Source organism: Centrocercus urophasianus, unplaced genomic scaffold (assembly GCF_019232065.1).
Source record: "Centrocercus urophasianus isolate 14NV4802_14NV808 unplaced genomic scaffold, USGS_Curo_1.0 seq_23, whole genome shotgun sequence".
In the NCBI taxonomy this organism is placed as follows: domain Eukaryota; kingdom Metazoa; phylum Chordata; class Aves; order Galliformes; family Phasianidae; genus Centrocercus; species Centrocercus urophasianus.
The window spans coordinates 11,717,558-11,745,100 of record NW_024884789.1 but is presented as its reverse complement, the minus strand read 5'-3'; the positions used below and the strand labels follow the sequence as shown (position 1 = coordinate 11,745,100).

The 27,543-nt window shown below is 35.8% G+C and overlaps 1 protein-coding gene across 4 annotated transcripts in view; it reads right to left on the bottom strand.

Annotated features, from left to right (window-relative positions):
• UNC13C (unc-13 homolog C) overlaps positions 1 to 27,543 on the bottom strand; it is a 165,428-nt gene that overhangs the window by 40,947 nt on the left and 96,938 nt on the right. For all 4 annotated transcript variants that reach the window (XM_042824602.1, XM_042824603.1, XM_042824605.1 and 1 more), the window contains 7 exons: positions 27,351 to 27,514; positions 21,552 to 21,702; positions 18,951 to 19,019; positions 17,544 to 17,633; positions 16,104 to 16,232; positions 8,806 to 8,939; positions 5,697 to 5,782 (listed from right to left, as the gene is read on the bottom strand). In XM_042824602.1, coding sequence (XP_042680536.1) covers positions 5,697 to 5,782; positions 8,806 to 8,939; positions 16,104 to 16,232; positions 17,544 to 17,633; positions 18,951 to 19,019; positions 21,552 to 21,702; positions 27,351 to 27,514 — 823 coding nt within the window. The remainder of the gene's footprint in view (positions 1 to 5,696; positions 5,783 to 8,805; positions 8,940 to 16,103; positions 16,233 to 17,543; positions 17,634 to 18,950; positions 19,020 to 21,551; positions 21,703 to 27,350; positions 27,515 to 27,543) is intronic.

Here is a 27,543-nt window from a genome sequence, read left to right as displayed (position 1 = left end):
TTGCAAAATTGAAGAAAATGGCTTAGGGAATGACCCAGAGATACAGTAGATATATCTCCAAGTAGTAAGATAGTGCCATACTAGCGATCTCTGGGATATAATGGCAAGTAAGATCACACAATGATACAGCACAATATGATGCCATGAAGAAGTATTAAATTAGCCCCTGGGAACAGTTCTGCTCACTTTATCTGTCTTAATTAGTGTGTCTAATTAACTTCAACAAAGTAGTGCCATTTAGTATGGCTACAGTGCTTCTTAGACAAGAATTGGGATCTTTGTGTCGTTTGAGATCAATAATCAACTGGATTGCTGTACTCAAAAAGCTCAGGCACTCCTCCAGTACGCTCAGAATGTAGCTGCTATTATTGTCGTCATTGCCAATTATGCTGACCAAATAGCATTTCTAACTTCCTTGATCTTCTGATCATGACATATTCAATTTAACTGATTATCTATCAAAGGAAAACTGTTAATTAACCCCAGTAGTAATCTGCTCCTCTTTGCCCTTTCTCTCTGATTTCCCCATGAGGCTGCATTGGACTCTTCATTCCTAAGGTCTTAGGAGAAATGAGGATAGAAGACGCATTTGCTGAAGTACCTGAATACAGAACAGGATTTACTAAAATCAAGAAGTTCAATAGTTCGATGGATACCCTGATGAAATGCAGCGTTATGGAGGGTGCTGCCTTTCTTTTTCTTCCAATAACCTGCCCTCACTACCCTCCTCACCCCAAATCTGCTATGTAGTCTTCATCTAAGACAAGGGTATATCCTGTCTTAAGGGGAAATTTGTAAATTAAGCTGATGTGAAAACTAATTTGAAACCTGCCATGAAATGGTGTGACCTTTCTGTGGGCAGCGTTATTATTTTTGTCTATGCTGGCACCGTGCTTGGAATCGACTCACTAACTGCCTCTTTCACATCATTTATCAGTTTCTCTAATGAACAAGGAATCTGTCAGAGAAACAAAAAGATATTTACTTGTGCACTGAGGACAACAGCATTCTGCAAGGCCACTCCAAAAGTAATGCCTCCTATTTTTTTTTTTTAAGATATTGGTCTATAATGTCAGAGGTAGACGGTGATAGAGCAGTAGAGGGTAAACCTTTGCACCAATATTCCATTACATTTTGTTGCCGTGTGACAGATGGCAGCAGAGGGGCAGTCTGACAGAATGGTGTCTGACGTGGATGCAAAAAAGGAGTAGAATTGAGTTTCTCTGTGTGGAGATGGTGGTGACTGTGTTAAGAAAGAGCGTTTTGTAGCTGAGAATTTGCTCTATCACATGGTGCTATTTTGCTTTTTGTATCTGATGTAGTTTCCATGGAAATGTATAGGAGGCATTACTTCTGAAATATCCTATATGAAACCTATATGAAGTGCATAAAATGGTGAAACACTCTCTCCGCTTCTATATTTTTAAGGTCTGACAACTCAGAATATCATCTCTGCAGAACTGAGGTGATCTCCTGCTGTATCTACACAGGCGCCAATTTCTGGCCTGATCCTGATCTTGACTTCTGGCCACTATCAGAATTAGATAATCATAATAACAGCAATTAGAGTGCTCTATTTCTGACAGTCTGGATAGCTTTGGACATTTGATCTGATCTATTCAAAATTCAGAGATGCAAACTATGAGAGAAAGACATTTCTGAGGACATAGGTTAAAAAAGATACTTTTCAAATTGTATGTCACATTTCAGCAGTTAGTCTCTTATCATCTTCCAACCTTTATGCCTTCCTGCTTAGAAAAAAAAAGATTTGTTAACATATGAAGTCAGTAACAAATCACTTGCACTGCTGCTGGAATTCTCTGTGTTCTCTTTTGTTCATACCATAAATAAAGAATATTTCAATGACCAGACAGAACAAATTTAAACATCTTGTGAACTCAGATGGGCTTGTATAAACTAAATGCCAAACAACAACATATAATCAATCTTTCAAATCACTCCTACCTCTCAAAGATAACTCACGAAGAAGAAAAAAAGCCAAACCTAACGAAGTGAGTTCTCAAAGAGAAATATCTGATACCTTCTCCATGCAGCATCAGTACGTGAAAATAATCCCAATAGCTTCAGATTAGAAAAAAAATAAGAACTGGAGTGGATGAATCTGTTCAAGTTTGTATAGAACTTTTAATACTAGCCAAAGACTAAGCATTGTTATTAATCTGAAATGGAAGAAAATGTAAAATAAAACAATTAGCTCAATGCTAGATATTATTGCAGTCTCTTGTTTGCAAGTCATGTCAACCTGGAACAGTGCAGCCCTGGTCTCAGCAGCCGTGGAGTCTGGATCTGTCCTTTGGGATGCCCTTTTCCCCTCACCCATAAAGAGAGCTGACTGAACTGACAGCAAGAATCTGTCCTGTCACACTGATATGCTACCTTAGCATTTGTACCATCATGCAGTCACAATGACTGAGCAAAAGGCCACTGCTGTGGAGGCTGCTGTTCTGTCTTCTCAGTTACACAGCAGCAGCCTTCAAGGACCCTTCTTTCCCATCACAAAGGGCTGGATTGTTCCTGGGCAAGAACTCAGGGAAGGACAAGATGGAGAGGTGTAGTGACTGCTTCCCGCCTCCTAGCACCTACTGGTTCTCATTGCCATGGGGTCAGACAGCACTACTGACGAGCAACACCAGCAGGTGCAGCTCCCTGCATCCCCGAGTGGACAGATGAAGCATTCAGCTGTGCAGTCAGAGGACAGGCCCTGGACAGCCATTCTCTCTGCTCTCAGGAAAAAGTGAAAACAGATGCTAGATGTTTCAGTATTCATCTTCTGTTAGAGAACAGAGATAGAACACACTGATTCCCTGAATTTACGTTTATGGGAGTTAGTGGGTAAGAACTAATGAAGTGAGAAAAAGAACAGATACAGGATCTTAGGTGTTTTTTTTTTTTCTTTTTTTTAACCACATCAGTGATCCTTTTTCAAATGATGCTGGACTATGTCATAGCTTCTTGATCAGACACAGGAAGGAATCAACTTTACAATAAAGATGATGCTTGAGAAGATTAATACTAAATTGGATCCAGCTGAGTTTGCAACAACCCTGGACTCTACATATGAGCAGATGGCAGCCTGTGTTAATAATTTGGAAGGCTAGACTTGCATAGCTGAATATGATACATTTTAATGATAAATACCATTAAAAAACTGTATGGATCGAGGTTGACCATATTTAATGGTTTACTTGTAATTTTGCAGAATTCACACTGAAAGGTCTTCCTGCCATTAACAATTGCAGAATCGAATTCAGTTTATAGAGGATTTGGGGAAATACTGATTTAAAGAACAGTAAATTTGGATAGAGGAGCATGTTGATCTATATTCTGTGACTACATTTATCAAGATTCTGCTGCAGGATGGAAATTATATACATTTATTTGTAATTAATTAATTAATTTGTAATTAAACTCAGTTTCCTTTACTTATTCTTTATATACAGAAATTATTTCACTGTTGATTCTGGGAATGATTTGAGATGTTTCATTAGAAAAATAGCATTTGCTCCTCTCAGAGAGTATCCATAGCAGCACAGAGACAAGGCCAAACACAGGGTCTGGTTTGGAATAGACTTTAAAAGTCACATGCCTCCTAATTAATCCTCTGTACCTCTTTCTGAACAGTTAGGACATACATAATATATTAATCATGTTTAGACACATTAATATTTGTTTTCAAGTCCTGACCCACTCAAACCTTCTGTACTTCCTGTATTCCTCAAGAACTTCTTGTCCTGTTCTTCACAACCGGAATACAAACCCTTACTTGATCTAGAGCTGCTTTTGTGGGATCAGATACACTCTGCCTGGCAAGTAGAGTGATCTCGGGTGAATAGACTTTCTGTTGTAGGGAATGTTTGTAGTTGAATGACTAAAACTCTACAAGAACGGGAGGTGCTTATGGCTATCTGTGCACCAAGTGTAAACTATACATTCAAAATTATGGGAGCCTGACAATATATAATGGCTATTAGAAATTCTTATGAATCTTTGTGATGTTATGATCAGAAAATTCAGTTGCTGTACACTCTTCTGTTGATACCTATTCCTGATTTGCAGCTTGTTGAGATAGAAGGCTATTACCACTCATGTTTCCAGGAACGTGTTCTAACCCAAAATCACAGCTTTCATTTGGTCTTCCTGCTTCTCAGTTTCTGGTGGCTTTCAGCTTCATTGATCATTCTTAAAGGGTTATCTCCTGCCTGACAGTAGCTTTCTCAGTCTAGTCCTTTTGATTCTCTAAAATGCCTGTAGGACATTGGCTTCTAATAATAGTTTTCAAATCTTCTCTTACCCATATTCTAGATTTTTTTTTTTATATATCTTCTTCTGACATTATACATATTATAATCACTGCTCCTGTAATTCCTTCCTTCCCATTTTTAATGTGTTTTTTCTTTTTTTTCTGATTAGTGTGCAAATTCCAGAATTCAAATAACTAAGAAATACCACAGTAGATGAACAAATTAATTCTTCCATTAATAAATGCTTTAGTCACTTGTTTTTTCTCTGCTCATCATGATGAAAGTTTGTATCATCATCAGAGTATCCCATTATCGCATTCTGGAGAAAATACTACAGAAATTAATCTTTAAACACTGCTTTTTCCTTAAAGTCTGACCTCATGATTTCACCCTGGAAGAGATGCCCTGTAGTCAGCAGCAGGCTTGGCTGAAGACAATGTATGAGTTTACTTTCCTAAAAGTCACAGCATCTGGCTTATTCTAATCAGCTACTTTTGAGTGCAAGTAAAAAAAAAAAAAAAAAAGGTACAAGACTAATGGAATGCATTTCATTACATATCATTGCATTATATTGCAAAAAACTATTTTTCTGGTCAAATCCAGTTTTGATCCATTTCATTTCCAATTTATTTGGAATCTGCTTGCAGATATTCCAGATTTAAATCTGAGCTCTTTTTAAGAGTGAAATTAATTTAACGCTTTTTGTTGTTGTTCTGGAGAAACACATTACAGTTTGAAAAATTTGTGTCGAAGAGATGGCTTTAACAATTACCTAGAAGAATGATTATGTGTATTTCGGCTGGCAACATTTCCATTATTTATTAAGCCTATTCCCTTAATACCACCTCTTCAGTATTTTTAATGTTTCATGTAGTAATTTTTACTTGGGATTTCTGCAATAATCATACTTTAATGAGTCTGCAGATTGTCTGGATTTTAACTCTTGTGGAGAAAAATATATATTTCACCTGTGGTTTACTATCCTAAAGAGTGAAAGAGAACTGCATCTGATCCTGTTGGGAATAACAAAACTGTTTTCACATTCTGAAGACAGTTTTTCTACCTGTATGCACTTCTTCCATAACTTCATTTTGTAAATATTTCTTAGGGCCAAGCAAGTGATTTTCAGCTGGTAAGAAAATTGGGAATACCTATAATGGCATATTTTTGATTCTTTGGACATTGAAGATGATTTTTGGATATTTGGATAATTAGAATTTGCATTTCAGTTTGCAGTTCTTTTGCCTCCTGGTTGCAGAGTTTACTTCATACAGTATCAGTACATCTCTTCCTTTACAATGTATTCCTACTACCATGTGAATAATTTCAAGTATATCAGAAAACTCCACCTGTGAAAATGCAGTGACAGGTGTGATTTGCAATGGAGATCATTGGGTGAACTCTCTATGTAATTCATAATTTTTTTACAGTTACCTTCCAGAGCATACTTCATGTCCTGGGCAAACAGAGTCCACATGATTTCAGCACTAACTTTTCCCATGTTCAGCTCCTGAGGGAACCTACAATTAATCACATTACATCAGTTAGCCTGTTGCTAGAAATTATTCTTGCAGCTGCACAACAGAAAGGCAAATATTTCCACAAGGAAATTATTTTCTGCTAAATAACTCCCTTATGACGCAGTCACTGTATTCTCTGTTCTGTACGATTGTCTGGGCACAGAAGCAGACCTAAGTGGGGCACCCAGCTAAAGAGCTGGAAGTACTGCACAGAACCTTGGAGTAATAAAACAATCCTTAACACTGCTGTGGTGCAGTGAGGATGCACTAGCAGTTCAGCATAAATTTATAAAATCAAAGACCAAATTCATGCAGAAACATGCAGAGCTGTGTGCATTTTGTCTTGAGTTTGCTACACCACTTGATGCTAGCTAAGAATTTGATCTAAAGTATTTTTATTGAAGCACTAATCAAATTCAGAAAATATGTTGTAATTTTTAAAATAAAACTTCAGAATTGTAAAGTTCTCACTGTCAAAGAAAGATTGGGAACAAAGGAAAATTTGATAGAACTAGCAATAAAATCTATAATACTTAAGGTTATGGAATGGCTAAAAATTGTGTCATATCTAGGTCCTAATTTAAACAAATATACCTGTTTTCAATCTTCCTAACATGTATTTTAAACAATCTACCCCATAATACCATTTGAGCATTCATTTAAGAAATAAGGGCATATACAAAACTTGAGACTTCAACAAACTGACCAAGACTTTCTGCATGTAAGCTGTACATACACGTGCTCTCCTTTTTTCCTGTGGGAAGTAGCTGGTATCACTAAGGCATGCACCACTCCTGCCACAATTTACCCTCAGAGATAGCTTTACATGTGAATAGCCACATTTAACATTCATTTGGTTACTCATATTTCTGAGATTACTCCTGTCAGAGTAGCTTATTGTTTACACTACTGTAGCACTTAGAAGCTTGTAGTAGGTTTAAGAAATTACTGTGCTGGAATTTCAAAATTTGTAATAAGAAAAAAATGGCTGTGGAAGATGAATGCTTAATTCCAAGCTCTCTCTGAACTTCCTTTCCAAAATTTACACTTGTTTCCATACTTAAAGCAATCAGAGACTGGTGGGCATTATGCAGCTGTCATAGGAATTATGCAAATACCATCGTTTCAGTGCTGCAAATCTGGGAGAAGCTAACAAGGTTTAACATACAAAAGAATTGTAAAAGAAATCCTTATGTTGAAGGTAAATTGTAACAGTGGCAGTGATAATTAAAGGTTAAATTCTAAAGCACCTGTGCACATAGGGAATTTTGTACTATTTCTATTTTATTGCTATGTTGAAATATTTTTTTCTGAACAATTTCAGAAATTAATCCCTAAGCAACAAAATGTCAGAGAAATTTCCCAAGCAAAACTCTACATATCACATTTCTAGTCTTTGTAAAAGCCACGATCTCCACATTTCTTAAGGAAGCAAAAGGACAACCAGGAGGGTGTTCAATGAGTCACTTTGTTTTTCTTGCTACAGTTATTTCTGTCTCGTGGGTCCTAATTTTCCCAATTTCTGTCATTCTTCAAGGAATACTGTAAAATCAGTGTGTCTAAAACATCGCTGTCAAAATCAACTTCCACATCACATGACAGTCTCTTATCCTCAAGTCATAAATCAGCCAAACAGTGCTATTTGATGAGACTTCTTAATAAATAGAATATGCTAGGTTTTCATGACAAATAAATTAGCCATTTATACAATCCGTCTAGCTAATCTGGTCTTACTGTGTGAGATACATATCTTCATGAGAAACAAGTAGATACCAGGAATTTCACACTAGATTGTGTAAATGGAGTAAACAGGAAAAATATTGTGCTTCTTCTTCTGGATAGAAAGCTGTTCCTTAATAAGGTCAGTGAAGGAAATGATTGCTCAGAGCTGCTTATTCCCCAGGGCTGAGACAATTCTTCATTTATTTAAAGGAATTACTGGAATGAGAAGGTAAAAATTTTCCAGTTTGTGGCTATGACCTGGAGGTTTCTTTGGTAATTATACTGGAGAGTAAGTCTGAACTCTCTGGGTCTGCAGACAAGTACATCTACCTGCACAGAGTGCTTTTCAGAGTGCTCTTCAGAAAGAGTCATTCTTGCTCCCTTTCAGACCATTCTATTAAATTTCTTCTGCCACTGCAGATGCCTCTGTTAAAGGCTTAGCTGTAACACAGGTCTAAGATGCAATTTTAACTTTCAGTATAAATCATCACAATGAGATGATGCTTAGAATCTGTAGACTCTGCAAGATATCCCTAAGGAGCTAAAAGAGCTAAAACACTTCTGTAGGCCATGACACGTTTCAACTATTTTTTCAGTCTTGTTATGTGAGGCATGTTCTTTGACATTCTCCATATATTTCGTTTTCAAAACCTTTCCTCTCTCATGTCAATCGATTGGCTTGCTCTCAAATATGCCAGTGATTAGTTATTCCATTTGTCTTGGTTACTGATTGTTCCTTCCTTGCATATCATATCTCGAGTTCTGAGAAACTAACTTCCACCTGTGGCAAGCTCAAGATACTGCTCTGTTTCTAGAACTTGCAAGTCAGTTAAGTTAAGCTTTCTCTCCAACCAGTCCTAAATTCAGAGTGTCCCTTTTTTGAAGTTCAGTACTTTTTTCCCCTTCCTTCAAAAAACTCTGTTACAATGCCTAAGAGAAGTCTCATCATCATTTAAACAACTTACGTACCAAGACATTTGAAAACAAATGCACTCACACTTTTTCACTGATCTTTGCTTTCTGTCTACCTGTTTAGTTCTCTTGCATAATACTTTTTTGATTTTAGGGATATACATTTTTGGGATGGTGCACATACCACGTGCCTCCAGTGTTCCTAAAACAAAAGACCTTCTTTCCAGTGACTAGAGTGCCAACAATCAATTTTATAGGCTTTAAAAAAAAAAAAAAAAAAAAAAAAATCCATAATCAAATAATGTTTAAAATACAACTGTTCTGGTGTATTTTTCCTGTTCTTAATAAATCAACGATTCCTACTTTTTATGGGGAAACTAGTTACTTACTGGTTCAAGACAGGTGTGTATGCTGTTTTATCTTCATCTATAATAGTGACCATCAGAGTAATAAGCTGTGCCCAGAAATCTAAATTCTTTGTTGTTGGTCCCTGTTCTTCTTTAGGAACTTCTTGTTTCTTACCCTGTTAAAACAAGATTTTAATATAGCATATATTAGAAAAAGAGAAACTATTAGGTAATTTCCACCTACAGCTTATTACTTAGACATATTAAGAATCCTAAAAAAATTGGATAAACACTGTCTTCAACCTAACCAGACTAAAGTAAACTGTATAATAGCCTGTATGTGGCTGCAGGCATAGCACTAAGGCATCCAAGTCAGCCAAGAGCAGATTTTACATTTTGTGCATATCCATACTTTCATTAAATTAATTCCTCAAGTTTTTGTTGTGCTGAAACAGTGTAGGTAAAATGACCTGCTGAAAGAGAACTTTTATACTTTAAATAATAAACATTGAATAAATTAGTAATGAGAAATATTTCTTGTTTTGTTGTGGATTAAACTGTACCAAAGTTATTGGGTCTAATACTGTCTGTGCTCTTCACTCTAAATAAAGAAACAGTTACACTTTAATTTATTTTGCAGTAACAAAAATAACAAAGGCTATTGCCCAATGTATTTTGCACAGACATTTTTACAGGGTCTGATAGATTGACAAGAACCACAACATGTGCATTTAAGACAAGCAAAGGAAAACAGTGCAGAGTAGGAAGAAAAAAAACAACCTGGAGATACACTAGGAAAAGGTACCTCAGAATATTCAAGAAGGATGTTATCTCTCCAGGGATTTATAAACATGAGCAAACCCAGACACGTAGTTTATTCCTTTTTTATTTTGGGGAAATGGAATTGTGTATGTTTTTGTAAATGAAAGGAACCACAACTAGGCTTGCATCCAAAACAGCCTGAGGAGCCACATTATATTTCTGTAAGGACCACGTAAGGACATGAGATACTGACATGTCAGATGAATTACCAACAGAAGTCTCCAATCATTAATAAAAATTTGGCAAGTAATGCAGTGTTTTATATGCTTTTTGATTGAAAGCCTGCCCTTTGCACCTTTTAATATTGCTATAAGTATGTATTAATACTCACCACTTAGAAACTTTGCCTGAGAATTTATTAATTTTCACCTCACTGAAATTTGCATTAACTTTAAGAATGCATTCTCTGTACTTCTCACTTGTAGTCCAAATAAGACCTTTTCAGTGAATCCTTTTTCTCTTTGGGTAGACCTCCATTAGTGTCATAGTGAATTAATTAAACGTTATCTTAACCTCAATTAACTTTTATCTGTTAATAATATCTAGAGTGTCAAAAAGGGAATTTCAACAACACATAACTGAAAGTGTTTTTGCAGCCTCTGGAGAATCTCAGATAACCCCACTGCAAACTGAGTTCATCTACAAATACTGCAGCTTCAGTGTCTAACACAGCTGAAATAATGGCAAGGCTCAGAAGCAGTTACAGTGAGTGGGGTATGACTAATATCAGCAACCACCTCTGCAAACAGAAAAGTTTTTCAAAACAGAAATGAATATTGGAGCATTAGTGTCACTCACAAGGCCTTTCCCTGGTGTACATTAAGATTTTGTTTCTATAAGAAAGATATTTTTCAAATAGTATTTATGTGTGTTTCTCAGAAGCTAGATAATATTTCAGGCAAGCTAACTGAGAGGTACTTGGATAAGATAAAGCTGGTTCACGTTTAGTCCAACATCCCATCCAAAAGTTGCATTTCACAGCAAAAATCTACCATGTCATGCAGCTGAAACTACGTTTTGAGACTGTGAAAATTAATCACAGAATGTGAAATTCTATGCTTTATTATAGGTAGAAAAATATATCTAGTTCACAAAGTCTGAGTAGCACAAAAATTACTTTCCACAAAAGCTCGAGTGCAGAAATCTTCTAAAAGTCAAGATGACCTCTACAAAATTGCCCCAAAGAGTAATTTTTTAAGCAGTCTGACATTAACATATGTATTTTATGCTCTGAAATAAAAGCATATGCTTTGCCCACACCCAGTTTTAATTTCCATTCTGAATCCTAAAATCTGACAGATACGTTAGAAAGGATCAAAGCTGTTCAAGTTATTTTTGCACTGTAATGGTTGCTGCCATTATTATCTCAATATCAGTAATCCACTCACTCAAGTTATGTACATCAAGAAAAAAGTAGTATAAAAATGTGAACCAAATACCCAGTGTACTCAGTTTACACACAAATGCACAAATACAGTGAAAAGATACATAAGCCAATGAATACTGCTTATTGTTGTAGAGGATAGTAGTCATAAGGAGATTTTTAAGAATACATTTAAAAAGTCAAGGAAAACAAATTCTCAAGTATATAAAGAAGAAAAGTCACCAGTTAACAGCTATTGGTCATGATTCATTACTTTTCAAAAGTCATTTTCTGAAGTTTCTTTTTCATTTTTGGTGGATGCATAATTCACTGAACAAGCTGAAATCAAGGATTGCTCTCACACCGGGCAGTAATGCTGTCATGAATCAATTAGCAGAATAAATTTCCACAACAGTATATTAACACTAATTAGAAGCATGACAACTTATTTGGAAGATATGAAATGGGAGAAAGTCCTAACAGCAGCCAGAGCCAAGGCTGACACTGACTTGAGCAGTGATCTGACACCTACTGGAAAAGAAAATCTAAAAAAGCATCATAGGATTAATGCAAAATAAAAACACTCACATTGTATCAAGCTTACTAAGAGGTTTGGGTTAAAATTTTGATCAGTTTCAGGGAAAAGGAAATTAGAAGAAAACTTAGTACCTTTACAATGTAACAGTACCCATGCAGTATTTACATACTGTCTAAATCAGTGTGTAAATAGGATGAATCCCTCACAGCCTTATTACACTGAAATGGTGTGCCTGAAAAGTAGCATTCAGAGAGGAAAACAGTTTTTGCTACTACCTAACTTTATTTTCTGTTTCATACTTTCACACTTACATTGCATACGTTCTCTCAGGACAAAACTGCAAGAGGATTCCTGAAGGAACTTCATTTATTGAGAACATAAAAAAATTCTGGAAATGTTTACTTGTTTCCTTAAAATAGAAAGAGCCACATATTTGTAAACTGAGGCAGAAAGTTAGCAATATTCTTCCTAAACTGGCTTTTGACAGCATTATTTTTTTCAGCATAAGACATCTAGCTCTTCCCTGAGCTCAGTGTCAACAGAAGATACTACATCTGCTGCATAAGGAATTAGACAGTTCCTCTTTGAAATGCTTTGTCTCAAATAATGAAAACTGTAATAACTATCTGTAAGATTGTCAGTGTTATGTTCTACTTTCTCTTGTATTCGTTTGTTGCTGTTTATTTATTTTATTCTTAATCAGCTGTTTTTTTTAATCTTGCTATGAAAGGTAGGGTGACATTTTTGCATACTGTTAGCATTTGCCATGCTTCACTCCAGGAAATATTGTTATTCCGGGAGAGTGATATTTTGCTGCAAGACATTTGCTTTCCAACTGTAGCTGGCTGTCTGACATGAAGGTAATAAAAAGAAGAAGCAAAGATTGCTGAGCATATTCAGTGATTTTCTGCTCATTCCTCTTGCCGTGGAAACTCTCCAATCTCCACCCTAAACATCCTCTTTGACAACATTTATTTCATTTTCATTTTAACAATCACAGAATTACACATGTTCAGACAGCATATTTTCTAGTAATACTGTGGAAGTGCCTTTGAGAATTTCAGGTTGTAGAGAAGGGCAAATGTAGGAGGTGATTAACGTGGGTTGCACACATAGTAGTATAATGTGCAGGAACCTACCACTTCTGTGCAGATGGAAATACTACTGTTTAAGTAACGGTAATGCTGTCTACAGGATGATTCAGGCAAGAAATGAAGCATGGTAAAGCTCCAAGCCTGCAGTGGGCTTCAGCAAGACAGCAGCTGCCAGTCTTTCCCCTGAGTGAGAGCAGGTGGTGGCCTATATACAAACCATGTCTTGTTGCTTTGGGGTTCATTGGTTTCAGCTCTCACTCCCCACAGCTCAGCTGTGCAGCTAAAACATGAGCCTCCTTTGCTCCCCACCATGCTACCATGAACTCAGTTTCCTTTTGGAGGAGGCCTCCATTGAACAGGAAAGCAAGCAGAGATAAGAGAATGGCTAAAGAAGAAGGCTCAATGATGAAATCTATGGTAACTGGAATAAAGGTTTTTGAAATAATGCTAATAAAATATTAATTACATTATTGTTTTCTGCTTCATGATGATATTTGCAATGCCACAAATCTGTCTGCAATATGCCTTGATTCACCAGAAATCCTTCAAAGCTCTGGATTCCAACAAACTGTGTTTAGCAGCTGTTCTGTGTGCAGATGTATTGATGGCAAACAGTAAGAGGACAGTGAGTACTACTCTAGAGCTGATGCAGAATTTAGGCTCTAATCTGAATCATCTTATTAATTTCTTTACTAAAGCTAATTAATTAAATTTCCTCAGTTACCTACCACCTGCCAGGAAACAGAAACTTTTCCTCTCAGTTAAGATTGCATGCGATTGTTTCATTTCTGATGAGTTATTTTGTATATAGTCTATTTATTCAATTTATATTGTACTTTCTTCTAATTTTCACTAAAATTCCCACATTTACTAGGTTATTATCAGTTTACAGTTTGATACTTGCCTTCAAAAATTTTTGACATACAAACTCACCTGCTGGATACTTGCTGAAAGGGAGAAGACAAGGTATGTCACTATGAGGAAGCTGCAGTTAATTTGTTTTTGCAGCTGAGTGAATATTTGCAGACTATTATTATTATTTTAAGGACTTCATACCATTCTATCAGTAAGTACAGGATGTCAAAATATTTATGTAAGACATGAATAATGTTACAAGGCCTCACTCATCCTTCTGTTCTAAAAAGCTAATCTGGAGAGAGACATCAATTTAAACCTGCTTTACATTCTCCACCAAAGCAGTCTATAACATCCTTGCATTTTAGACTATCTGCTACTGTAGGTTTCGCAGTGCTGTGCAGAAGATTATATCGTATTCCACATTTACCTGTTAACTCAAGTTTTTTGCTGATAAGTTCTGCAGACTTATCAATATCCAGGCTAGCAATTGCCCATACTATGTTTAACAAACAAATTCAAATTGCTGCAAAGTAAATGTTAGCAAAAAAAACCAAACAAAACAACACCAGAGCTGTTGCTAAGGCAAATAGATGTGATGCTTGAAGTTGCTGCTCCCACTGATTCACAATGGTGTTCAGCTTGCAGTACGTTCTGTTGGAGAATAAATGTATACATGAACCCTTCAGAGTGTGCTTCTTGATTATTTGGGGGTAAAAGCTGCCTGCAAAATGGGTGTTGTGCTACCTGCAGCCATGTGAGTAAAATGGATAAAATTAAAATCACCACCCTGTGCTCATAATTACCAGGTTAGTGCTCTTTGACTAAACATGCTCTTTTTCAAGGTTATCACAGGAACAAAGAACAAACATCCTTTAGAAGAAAACAGACAATTTAAAACAATTCTGCATGATAAAAGTGTAACATAAGAACAAGAAAAAATGGTGTCTCATGGAGAAGAAATGAAATGCAGAAGTATAAAAGCAACAAAAATGCATGCGGGAAAGTGGGAAGCCTTCTTCTCAAAGATAAAGCTAATGAAAACGTGCTAAGTCAGGTTAGTTTCAGGAGTGCCTGACTATCATTGCCCCCCCCCTCTTCCTACAGACTTTCTTTATACAATCCCTTTCTCCTCCTATGTTTATTTAACTTTTCTTCTCCAGAAAATTGAATAAATGTAATTCATCTCTGTACAAACAAACAAATAAAAAGCCCCCAAGGAATTCTGTAGAAAACTTCCTTCTGCAATAATTCATTAACCACAATATGAAAAGAAAGCTGTATGAAAAACAGGGGAAAAAGACAAATCACCTGTGTAATCATTTGTACTGTTATAAAAGCAATACATATAGTTTGTACTTTACATTGTTTAATACCTACAATATGCATCTGTTTTCAGTAGTATCAAGGTAGCTGCAGCAAGATAAATTTCAGGCACTTAGAAATTCAAATAATTTAACTGTTTCTTGTTACCCATCAGCAAAAATCAATATGAGCCTACGACAAATCACCTTTCAGAGATTTCTTATTTAGTGTGATTTGATGCTTCTGCAGAATCACAAAGCCTTAAAGTTACTGAATTTTGTATTTATTGGACAGTCATTGCTACAGCTAAATAAATGCAATTGATTTCCTAGAAGAGTTCTGCCTACAGGTGTTGGTTGGAGTTTCTTACACTAAAAGTTTGAAAACTAGAGATAAGCTTCTCATGTGTTCGGAATCCAACATTAGAAAAAACATTTTCATTTGATAAAGTAGAATGGATGGCCTGTATTTCCTCTTCTAGAATGCAGGTATTCAGCTTTTTAATTCAGTTGAGATGTGCTTTCAAATTAAATTTCATGTCTCATATCATGTAGTATAAATGTTTTTATTTATGATACACTACACAGCAAATGTGTATTTGCCTAACAACATAACTCATCATTTCCAAGACAGTAGTCACCAAAATACCATTTTTCCAGTGTATCACCCAGAAGGCAAAGCTAGTGAACAGGAGGTAATGTGATAAAGCAGTGATGCTCCTTTTAGACAGTAGCTTAATTCTGCAAATTTCCTTATTTTAGCATTATTTATAGAATAAATTCTGTCAGTGTTACAGAAAAAAAAAAGCATTTTTGAGGCTTTTGCATGGCATTTGAACATGACAAATGCTGTAATTACTTTGCATGGAAAGCTCACCCTGATGGGCTATTATTTAGAAATGTTACATGATTATCCTCTGCTTCTAAAGCCTGAATCAAAGTATGCATCACAGGTGATAAAATACTAACCTGGAAAGGCAGTATATTATTTTCCACAGACTATAATACCTCTTTCCTACAACCACTGAAGTGCAATATTGAATTTTTAAAAATTATTTTCCAATTACGAATCATAAATGAACAGTAAGCAATTACATTTCATCTTCCCTAAAGTCATTGGACGATTTTATAGCTGTGTCCAATGGGAAGTCTAATTTACAGGCTGACATTTTCATTTTGAAACTCATCTTGCGAACCATTTAAGAGTTCACATTTGTCTGTGGATTTATTTATTATATTACACTCTTTTTCATGAAAATAAAATGAAAAGAACTCAAGTGCTTTCATATGAGACAATGCTGGGATTTTGTGTATTTACTTACTGTAAGCTAACCGGAATGACTGAGTGAAGCATGGAGCCTTACCTGGTCTATTAATTGGGAATAAAGATCATAGCAATTGTCAAATATGTATTTGTATGTTGAGTCCAGGCAGGCTCTCACACAGTCTTTCACCACAGTACTGGCTCGAGGTGGGCTCTGTAATTCAAGGACCTAAGAAAACATTTCATAAATGACAATTTCAGAATCAGGTGGAATAGAGAAAATCCAAATGTTGCAATGAATGTGGTTTTGAAATACAAGAACACAAGTGTTGAAATACAGTAATGACAATGTAATAACTCACATTGACTTCACAATGATCTAAATTTAAAGATGCATTAAAGCATACTTCAGCTAAGCAAATAAGTGATATCACCACATGTTATTTGAATGAAATCATTCATAGAATGGAAGAAACATCCATACCCAAGGTTAAACATCATAATATCATCATAGAATGGCTTGGGTTGAAAAGGACCACAATGACCACCTAGTTCCAACCCCCTGCTATGTGCAAGGTTGCCAACCACCAAACCAGGCTGCCCAGAGCCACATCCAACCTGGCCTTGAATGCCTCCAGGCATGCACAAACTTCCTTGGGCAACCTGTTCCAGCGCCTCACCACCTTCTGTGTGAAAAACTTTCTCCTAATATCTAGCCTAAACCTCCCCGTCTCGGTTTAAAACCATTCCTCTTGTCCTGTCACTATACACCCTTGTAAACAGCCATTCCCCTTCCTGTTTATGTGCTCCCTTGATTTTCCTCTTTTTAATTGATTTTTCCTTCTTTCCCTTAAAATTTTCCTCTTTAAGATAACATTAGGCCTTTGATTATGTGATTTTCACTGAATACCAGCCCAATTGCTTTTCATTTTTTACAGCAAAAACTCTAGCTTTTTACTCCACTTTAGGAAACGTTAATCTGAATTCCAATTTAATTAGTCATTTTAATTCTCTTTATGTTGTGCCTAACACAGTGAAATCACAATCTGTTGTTACAAACTCCGTTTAGTGTTTCGGTATTCCCATCCAGTAATATCAATTTGAGACACTTCATTCTAAACTCTATCACTTAGATCTGAATCTCTAGATTGATGAAAGAAATAAGAGTTATCAGATATGCTTTTCTATTTCACACGTGATATTACTAGGAGCACAGTCTGGATGATTCATGTTCTTAAGGAAATTGATTTTCCTTTATTTGTCTTGACTTTAATTAAAATGTTGTTTTTAATTGTTGTTGGTTTTGTTTCCTTCAGAACATGTAAAGTAATTATTAGGAAGGGAAAAGGTAGCTGAAAATTTTTCAAAGAGAATGGGTTTATTTTTACCACATTGTTAGTGTGATCTGCTAATGTTTACAACAGTGATCTTGGGAAATTGAGAGATTGAAAAACTGCAGGAGATGAATTGATTAAGAAATGATCAAGAGAATTATAATACTAGCTTCCTAGATAATTGGAGTGCAAATAAAGGACAATACCTTCATTCGAAAGAAAGTGATGCTGGTAAGAAGGTCCACAGTTGATTTCAGATCTTGAAGTCTTTCAGAATTGCTGGCAGGAAAGTTATCCTGGTGAGTGAGGAAGAGAATTGTGAAATGGAAGTTGAAGGTAAGATAACTGAAAAACTAGGAAAAAAAATTATCTGGAAAAAGAAAAGTGATGCTTGGAAGGATTAGAAATGCTCACTGCTGCCTTTATTCTGCCTGTGAGGAAGCTAGGAATAAATATCTCCTTTCACATGAATAGGAGCACTTCTGATAGTACTACTGGGTCTGTAATATGAATTATTTAAATTACTGTGATGATTTCAAAACATTAATAATAAAAATACAACAAGAAATCTGGGGAAGTGTTGCTAATGAAAATCATTCACGCATTTTCCGCAGCACACAATTCGCTGGTGACCATAGATTCAGTAAGCTTACTGAAGGAATCATTCATGAAATTTATGCTGTGATCTTTAGGTTTGCAGGAAGATTGATGGTAAGTACTGTTACTTAAAAGGATTCATGATAATGAAACATCAGCCAAACATCTTTATGCCCCAGTATAACCTGTATAACATTCTTCAACATTAAAATAACTCAGTTAACTGCAAAGGGTTAGGTCTTACACACAGAGTATATGCAGCTTCTATGATCTCTCATGCCTTAGGGTTCTTTTAAATATTCTCTCCATCTTTCCATTTTAAAAGCAAGCCAGATTGAACAAAGACAATCCTGAGCTTTGTGCTGCCATTCCTAGAATTTGAAAGGAGAGCTAAAGCTGGTGGAGTCCTTATTAATTACTGTTCATTAAAAAACATCATGATCCAGTGAAATGGAGATAGAGAGAGAATGGTATGATAAGTGGCAGGTTTTCATGCATGCCTCTTTCTAGAGAAGGATGGGTTTGGGCACGACTCAGTGGAAAGAACTTCTATAAGGCATAAGTAAAATTAGGATTCCTATCATCTAGAAAAATGAAGAGTCAACTCTCAGCATTCCTAGGATCTAATCTCAGTGGCTGTAGCACCTCTCAAAATAAATCCATCAATAACTGCAATTTACAGTACATCAGTGAAAGGTAAATCCCAGTTGAATTAAATGGTGAATTAACTTACTGAAGTCATTGAATCCTATACTTTCCTGAATGTCTGCTCATCCCCTGACTTTCTTTAGTAGCTTTTGGGGAAAAAAAAAAAATCAAATTGGAAAAATAGTTAAAATGCTTAAACACTGCAGGTTTTGATCTTAAGGATTTGGGGTCTTCTATTAGCACTCTTTTACAGCTTCTATACCACAGGAAGAATTAATCTCTAAAACCTCTTTAAAGCAGATAAAGTGTACAAGGATGTTTGTAGGAAAACACATTTGGGTCATCTAGGTAAAATATGATAAACTTACCCTATATTTAGATAAATCAATCCTCAGAGAATTATGCAATTGATCCAGAAGTTTAATGAACTTTTCCCTCTGTAAAATGAAAACGAGAATACTTTGCATAAGAACTAGCACATTTTTGTAATCAAGAGTAAAATTACAACTCAATTCTTTTCAAATTTCTAAGAAATCATTTAATCTGTTTATATTCTTAATTCATTTGAAAGATAGATTATTTTCCATTCTTTCATATAAGAGTACTGTCCAAGACTTCTGGGCTTTGAGGCAGGCAATGCATCTTTTACTACTGTGCTTTTGCTTTTATTTTGTATTGCCATTTACCTTGTACGCATTCAACACTGTGCTGCCATGCAATGCATTACAGAGATGATGGAGGATTTCCTGTACAGTATTTACCTTTCTGACACACTGTTAAATAACCCAGACAAACCACCTAACAACTGAAAAATGTCGTCTGCTGTCTGTGACAAAAATCCAAAGTTTTCAGCTATGTTATCAGGGCTTACTGAAACAGATGAGCTTTTTAAACTTTTTATATTTGCCTTGCAATTACTCATACTCTTGAAGAAATGACTTCCTCTTCCCACGTAAGAAATGATGTTCATTTACAACAGAATTTGAAGTAAAAGTATGATTGAAAATAAACAATTCAGAAACAGTGGCTTTTGAAAGAATAAACCAAGTAATCTATGCCGTTACATTTTAAACATTAAGATGACCTTGTCATCGTCATAGATGAGTTGTAGTGAAAGCATTTTGCTATGAGATAACGAGCTAATCTGTGCCATTCCCAAGCAATATTAATGAGAGTTTTTAATTGCTGTTCTTCATATTAGAACATACATCAATGCAGTGCATAAATTCTTACCAACATATGCAAAAGCAGCAGAATGTTGGAAGTAGCGAAATCCAATAGCTCTCATAATGCTACCTGTGAAATAGGATATGCACTAATAATAAAACAGAGCCCTTTGTGCACTATCCCCCCTATCCCTCAGTGGAACACTAACCTACACCTAAAGCCACCAATGTGGCATGGTTCCCTTAAGGGATCAATCAAAAGGATTTTTTTCTGTCATGTTATAAATCTGCACTGAAGTATTCCGTCAGCCAAATCCTTCCCAGCTGTAGCCTAGGGTCTTGAAATGAGATGTTCTTGATGAATGATGTGCAGCTATCCACTAACAAACGCCTTTTGAACAAGACAGTAAAATAACTTTTTGCTTATAAGCCAATTTTTTAAAGAAAGATCTCAAAAATCTCTGTTAGTGATGCTTACTACTCTGTCTTTCTATCCATCTGCTGAACCATGAATTGCATTGGAAATTGTGTCAAAGGTAAACACTGGCATTAACGTCAGAGAGAGGATTTAATCTCTCTCCAATCTGAGGATGGAAAAAAAAGTAATTCAGATCATTAGCAAAATGGAAGGAAAGAATGGAAAACGCAACAAAACAGTCTACATTTCAAAAGCTGGATTAAAGTCAAAAGTCTAATAGGGCTCAAGCATGAAGCGAGTTGTCTTGTTTCAAAAAGATGCAGATTCATTCCACAGTATGCCGTCAATTAGTTTATACAAACTAGAATAAGTACAGAGCAATATTCCAGTAATTAAATCATAAATATTCTGATTTTCATAATACATATAAAGGAAACTTAATACTCATATTTCATAGCGAACCTTAAAATATAAAAGAGCTTCACTACCTCTGATACTACTTCATATCACTATAATTCATACTCAGTTATTTTTAATTGCTTAGTATTTGATTTTATGTTCATAAACAGTATTTAAGGAAACCTTCATATATAATGTTAATTTATGTCTTGGATATTAGCTATACAAGTAAAAGAGGAAGGTGAGCAGGAATTCATTTTTTAGTATCAAATTGTGTTCATACACAACCACTGACCATATCACGTTTAACAGCAGATATGTAAGCATCATCCTTGAATTAATCCTCCCCCTTCCTGCTCTCACACCCACGGTGAAGGGAGGGAAGTAGATTAGAATATACTGTGAATTTCTTTTTTAAAAATCATTTATATTTCCAGTGTGAGATATAAGTCCACACAAGGAGTTAACAATGACAACAAAGTGCTACTATGTTATAGTCTGAAATTCTGCCTAAAATTCTGATGCCTAAAGCCAGGGCTTGGTCAATTCAGCACTATTTCATAAAATATATGTCTGTAACAATGGATATCTATATCTTTATCTATCTATATATATAAGTTATTATCTACAATTATTTATGCCTGGATCTTTTAGGTTAATGAATTTGCTAATGACATACCCAGCAAGCAACTGCAAACTGTACTTGGCTTATGCAGTTTTTATAGTCTGTAGGACCCACTGCAATAAAAAAGTAAAACTGATTGATAAACATTTTAGTTCTATACATATACAGTAGATGATTTATACCCTACCTTCCACAGATTTAATAGTGATTGATTGTAAAGACTTGGTAAAATCTTTGAAAGCATACAGCAACTCATTCTTTTAAATGATCAACTTTTTTAAAATTAGAATTCAGAAATTGTTATTTTATCGTATATTGGAAAGTAAGGGTTACTATTCTATTAAAAAAGAAGTCTACTTACCCCAAAGTTAGTAGCTGCAAACCTGTCTGAGGCAGATACATTTGTTGTTGCTGTAGTATGAGCATAGAAAGCATTTATATTGGCCAACAATGTACTCATAACTGCTGGAACACCAGGGCACATATATTTAGAAGACAGGCAGGAGAAGTGCCTATAATTCAAACAAACTGACAGTTATTAAAGGTGGCAAGGAGTCTGCACTTTCTGTCATTATAATTTCTTTTCAGTTGCATTCATTACAGATTCAGAAATGAGCTTAAAAATATGCTCTGGGCTGCCAGTACCTCACATTGCTCTAAACTAAGCCCTCTCCAACACTTCCATTTACTTCACAAATGAGACATCTAAATTGCAAATTTTACTTCAGAAATCTGTGCTAGGTCACATACCCATTAACAAAAAAGAAAATTCCAAAACTCTGCGGATGTCCAGGCTCATGAATCAACCTTCATTAATAGACCTGATAGCTGCTATCTTCCATTCAGTACCTAGATATCATAAACGGGCTCTATAAAATCACTGATCAACCTGTTCTCCACAGTATTCTTTGTCAATGGGACCTCTAACAGAACTTGTTATGTCTGAAGACATACAAAGACATTCTAGGTATAATCAACTACTGGCAAGATAAAAGTGATGCTAAACGCATCCATCCATCACTGCAGCTAGATGATGACTGTGCTCAATATAGGACAAGTCTTGAACTCATTCTGGATGTAATAACCAATGAGTACTTAAGAGCATGTGTGATCCATGAGGTAATTTACTGTAAAGATGAAAGCAATTTATTCTGTAATTGAAATGCAACTGGCTGGAAAACTGTAATTTTCAAACATTTTTGCATCTCACGATAAATCCTCTTATAATTTAAATCAACTTTCAAGAAAAATGAATGAGTCATTAATTACGTATATACAAACATCTAAAGAAAATCCAAGTATTCATATTCATTTTTGTCCAAAATCTTGGAATGGTTAAGGAAATAAGATTACAGCAGAAAGGGATAGTGTGATGAATCAAGGCCTTAATCCCTCCCAAAGCTAGACTAAGAAGGTGAATAATTGCTGGATTTTCTAGTTTATCTGACTGGGCAAAAAGTCTGGAAGGAAAGAGCTCCAGCAGGGAGGTAGAAGAGGCAGGCTTCATATGTAAGAGAATCTACGGCTTCAGTGTCTGTTTGAGAGGTTCCTTTCTATCTGAAACATTTTGAGGCCAAGACAGGAGACCAACTCCCTGGGCTTTCTCTAGCATTAGACTCACTGGAATATTTTCATGTTCAGCTTATAGATCACAGGCTCAGAATTATATCAATATGGTGATCTGTATTGATGTCTAAATTTTATATCATCCTGGTCACATTCAAAGTGTTTTGCAAACATTTCTCAGCATTCCTTTAAGGTATATCTTTAGCTGCTATTACCCAATTTTTATGAAATTCCAGGAAACTGCTCATCTCCACAACAAATCAATCACATGGTCAGATAATAGAAATCAACATTCCCAGCTGACTGGAATAATACCAACCATTTCATTAATTGCCAGTGCTTTTCAGAAGTGCTTTTAAATACTGCAGTATGAATCTTACAAAAATGTAACCCAGCTATCTAATTAAGAAAATCTTTCAGCAGATCACGTTTACTATAAAAAATTGGAAAAACAATTTCCTTCGTATAAAATAGTGATACTACGTGATATTCCCCAGTTGCAGGTAAAATTAAAGGTAAAAGAAATGTCACCAGATCTATTCATGACATGAATTTTGAGAAATATACATAGAGACACATGCTTCACCCCTAGCAAGTTTGCTGATGATACAAAACTGGGAGGAGTGGCTGACGCATAAGGCTGTGCTGCCATTCCGAGGGACCTGAACAGGTAGGAAAGGAATTTTATGGAGTTCAACAAGAGCAAGTGCAGAGTCCAGTACTGGAGGAAGAATAACTGCATGCGTCAGTACAGTTTAGGGGCTGACCTTCTGGAAAGGAGCTCTGCTGAGAAGGACCTGGGTGTCCTGAGGAGAAAAGGTTGGCCATGAGTCAGCAGTGTGCCTTTGTGGCCAATAGTATCCTGGGGTGCATAAAAAAATCATGGCCAGCAGGTCAAGAGAGGTGATCCCCCACCTCCACTCTGCCTTGGTGAGGCCACATCTGGAGTACTGCATTCAGTTGTGGGCTCCTCAGTTCAAGAAAGATAGGAAATTTCTAGAGAGTGCAGTAAATGGCAACAGAGATTATGAGGGGCTTGGAAGCATCTCCCTTATGAGGAAAGGATGAGAGACCTGGGGCTGTTCAGCCTGGGGAAGGATGAGAAGGGATCTTACCGGTGCTCATAAATATGCAGTTGACTGGAATGAAGCGGATGGGGCCAGGCTCATTTCAGCGATGCTGATAAGGGAAATTGGCACAAACTGGAACATAAGTAGTTCCACATGAACAAAAGGAAAAACTTCTTTACTGCAAGGGTGACAGAGCACTGGAACAGGCTGTCTATGGAGATTGTGGAGTCTACTTCTCTGGAGACACTCAGAACTTGCCTGGATGTTTTCCTGTGGAACCCACTGTAGAGAACCTGCTTTGGCAGATTGGACTAGATGATCTCCAGAGGTCCCTTCCAATTGCTACAATCCTTTGATGATCTTTTTCTTTTTTTCTTTTCTTTTTTAATTGACACTAAAATAATTAACATATGATTTTAAAACTGACTTACAATTTCAAAAAATTTTGTAATAGACCTAAAGATCCACAGTACATGAAAAACCTTAAGCTGGAGATATGAGGGCAGTAATTATTCACCCTTAGGAATCGTACTTCTAGCATATGCTCTGCTCAAGGGAATCACCAGCAGTTGCTATAGGAAAATCCATTAAGATAACTGTCCACAGGAGACAAGACAGACTGTGGAAAAATTGTTTGTGTCAACATTTTGAGTTTAGTGAGGTCACTTCTGCAGGTTCTTCTAATGAATACACACATTGAACTATCCAACACCTGGTTTGAGCTCCTATCTTGAAAATAGAATCAAATAAATATAATTTGTTGTAAGGAAAAATTAAACCCATAAATATAATTTTGTTTATAAACGTCATTATTCAGATCACTACTCCATTCCACCAGTAATTTGATTAGTGATGTTGATGACAACATCACTGTCAAGGTTACGTGAATTTTTTATTTGTGTCATTAAATAAAATCTGTAAAGTTCACAGAGCCTATTACATTTATCACACTTAAGAATGGCCATAACTCTGAGAGTGCTGGTAAACCAGGTAAGAAATCTGAAAGCTTGTCTCTGCTTGCTGAAATAAATTAAAAATATATCAAGGAAATTCCTTGCTTGTCTTTGTCGATCTCTGAAAACAGCAACCAGTAGCATGAGTAATAACTCTTTCCAATGGGCACGTATATCACAGCAAACATTACCAAGCATCACATATTTTAGAGTTTATATTGCATTGTTTAACCCAGAGTCATATATTTTAATTCAGGTCTGCCAGCTGTATCTTGCAACTTTCTTACTATGCTGATTCCTGATGATCCCTCACTGCCTGGGAGTCTTCCAGTACTTCTGGTAGTGTGAACAGGCAAAGAAAGAAGGCTCATTAACACACACTGCTTGTAAGCAAAAGCTATCAATGAAAATTACTTCAACTGATGATTTGTGTGCCTTTCGGAAAACAAGATGGCATAGTTAATGCCTATCAACTTTCCAGAATAAGAAAAATGTTGCTGATTCAGAAGCACTGAAGCTTCCTGTAGTGACTTGCCAGCAAGACAAAATTGAGCTTTCACTGCACTTGACTCTACTACAGAGTAGATCTGGGATGGTGATGCTATGTATACTTTCATTATCTAGTCAAAACCATTTCAGTATGTGCCCTGTTTCTTGTCTTTCAAAGAGAAATAATTTACACTGGAAGAGGAACGATAGAAAACAAATTCTTCCTTGCTGATGAGGACGTTACTTAATATGAGTAGGTAAAAAAACTTCCAGTATGACTCCTTCAAAACATCATAATCACAACATAAATTACACCCATCACTGGAGTCATCAAAACAGAGGCCATTTGGATCACTGATATGTTGCTTTTTTCATCTGTTTTCTATTGTACCTATTTTCATTTTCTTCTGAATTCATGTATATGCATAACATTAGCATAGCTAACTATTCTTATTTCGCTGCCAGAAGAATAAATAAATTTTTTTCCTCTTCCATCCCAATCATTTTTCATCTCTTTATCCAACTGAAAGAAATAAACTAATTTTAAAAATAAAAGGTGAATTATAGAACCTACAAAGTCGATTTTTTTTCAAAGAGCTTCAGTTGTAGCAACACAAACAGCCTTTTTGTTTTACCTTAGTTTTTGGTTTGGGTTAATGATTGTTTTTTTCTTTCACATGAATTCCACATTTGGATTTCCTTGTTTAGGAAGGGGATAGTTATATATCTTGATAGCTATATCTTGAAATAAGAACAAGCCTTTCTAATTGGGTATCCTTCAGGAAAGAACTGTCTGCATTTTTTCTGGTAAAAATGTAGATTGTCTGTCTCTAACATCAGGATTCAATCATACTTCAATTCATCCTAAGGTATTACTGGGGTACAGTGTCCAAAGGAGAACATCAACATAATTGTGATATATTTTGGATTGATTTGCACAGTCCAGCAATCTACAAATATAAGACATAAAAGATATACATGCCTGATGGAAAGGCAAACATGAAAAATCAAACAAAGCAAAGAATATGGAATTAGAAATTCCAATTTCTATTCACGAAACTTACTGCATTGTGTTCCTCCATATGTAATGTGAATATACAGTACTACACGAGAAGAGTTAGGCTTAATTAAATTCTTCTGTGAAAAGTTGTTTGAGGTCTTTGGAGGAAGACCATTAAACAAGTATATATTGCAAAGACACCTCTACTTTCCTATTAGATGTACAATACAGTAATTCACAATGAAGTGAAGGACACATTCATTGCAATACCAGATTTTGTCCTTATATCTTGCAATAAAAAGAAAACTTTCTGTGTTTATGCACCTTCATACTACAGAAGAGGATCATATTTTTAGGTTGGACTGTAAAGTGATGGAAGAAACAAAATAAATATTCCGATTAAAAGTTCCTTGTCAGCTTTCTGTAGTCATAATATACCCATTTGGAGCCCTCTGCTTTCCTACAGTTGCAATAGGAGCAGAATGTAGTCCTTTTCACCAGCAAACTCTCCTCTGGACAAGTCAAGATTGTATGATATAGCTTTTGTATCCCCAGGCTTCCAACTAAGCTCAGAAGTGCTGTGTTCTAAAGTAATCATAGCTACTTCAGTGTGAAGGATGTAGTGATATGTTCTAATACCATTAAAAGCAGCTTGTATTAGTTATTTACATTTGATATGGAAGGTTACTATATCCATTGCTGGCATTCTGTAAATAATTTTTGTATTCCCGGGGAGGGGTACACAGCTTGTTAGACTCTGTCCTAGCTAGCAAAGTAACCCAATCCCAGTTAAGGAAGGTGAATTCTCCCTGATCCTTGCTCAATATCATAAGGATTAAGTAATGCATTAGTGATAATACCAGTAATAGTTTATAAAATGTTTATAAAATATCGCAATGCTGGTGCAGCTAAGCAGCCCTTCAGTGAGTCAGAGGGGCACAAAGGACAGTCAGAATTCAAATTCAAGAACAACTGTGAAACGGAAAACAGAGTCACAAAGTCTTGGAACTCATCAGTTCCCTCAAACACGTTCTTGACAGTAGAGTAAAACAAAAAAAAAAGACAAACATGAAAATACTTACGTCATAGCTTGATAAATATACTCAATTCCATAACGCATCGCAAATTCATCTACAATTTCTTGTGCAGCAGCATCGAAGTACACCTTCCAGGCATCATCACCTTTAACTTCAGGGATTTTTACCACACCGTTAGATTTAACTTCTGTCAAGTAGTGGAATAGATTCTAAATGCAAGAAATTTTTCAAATAGGAA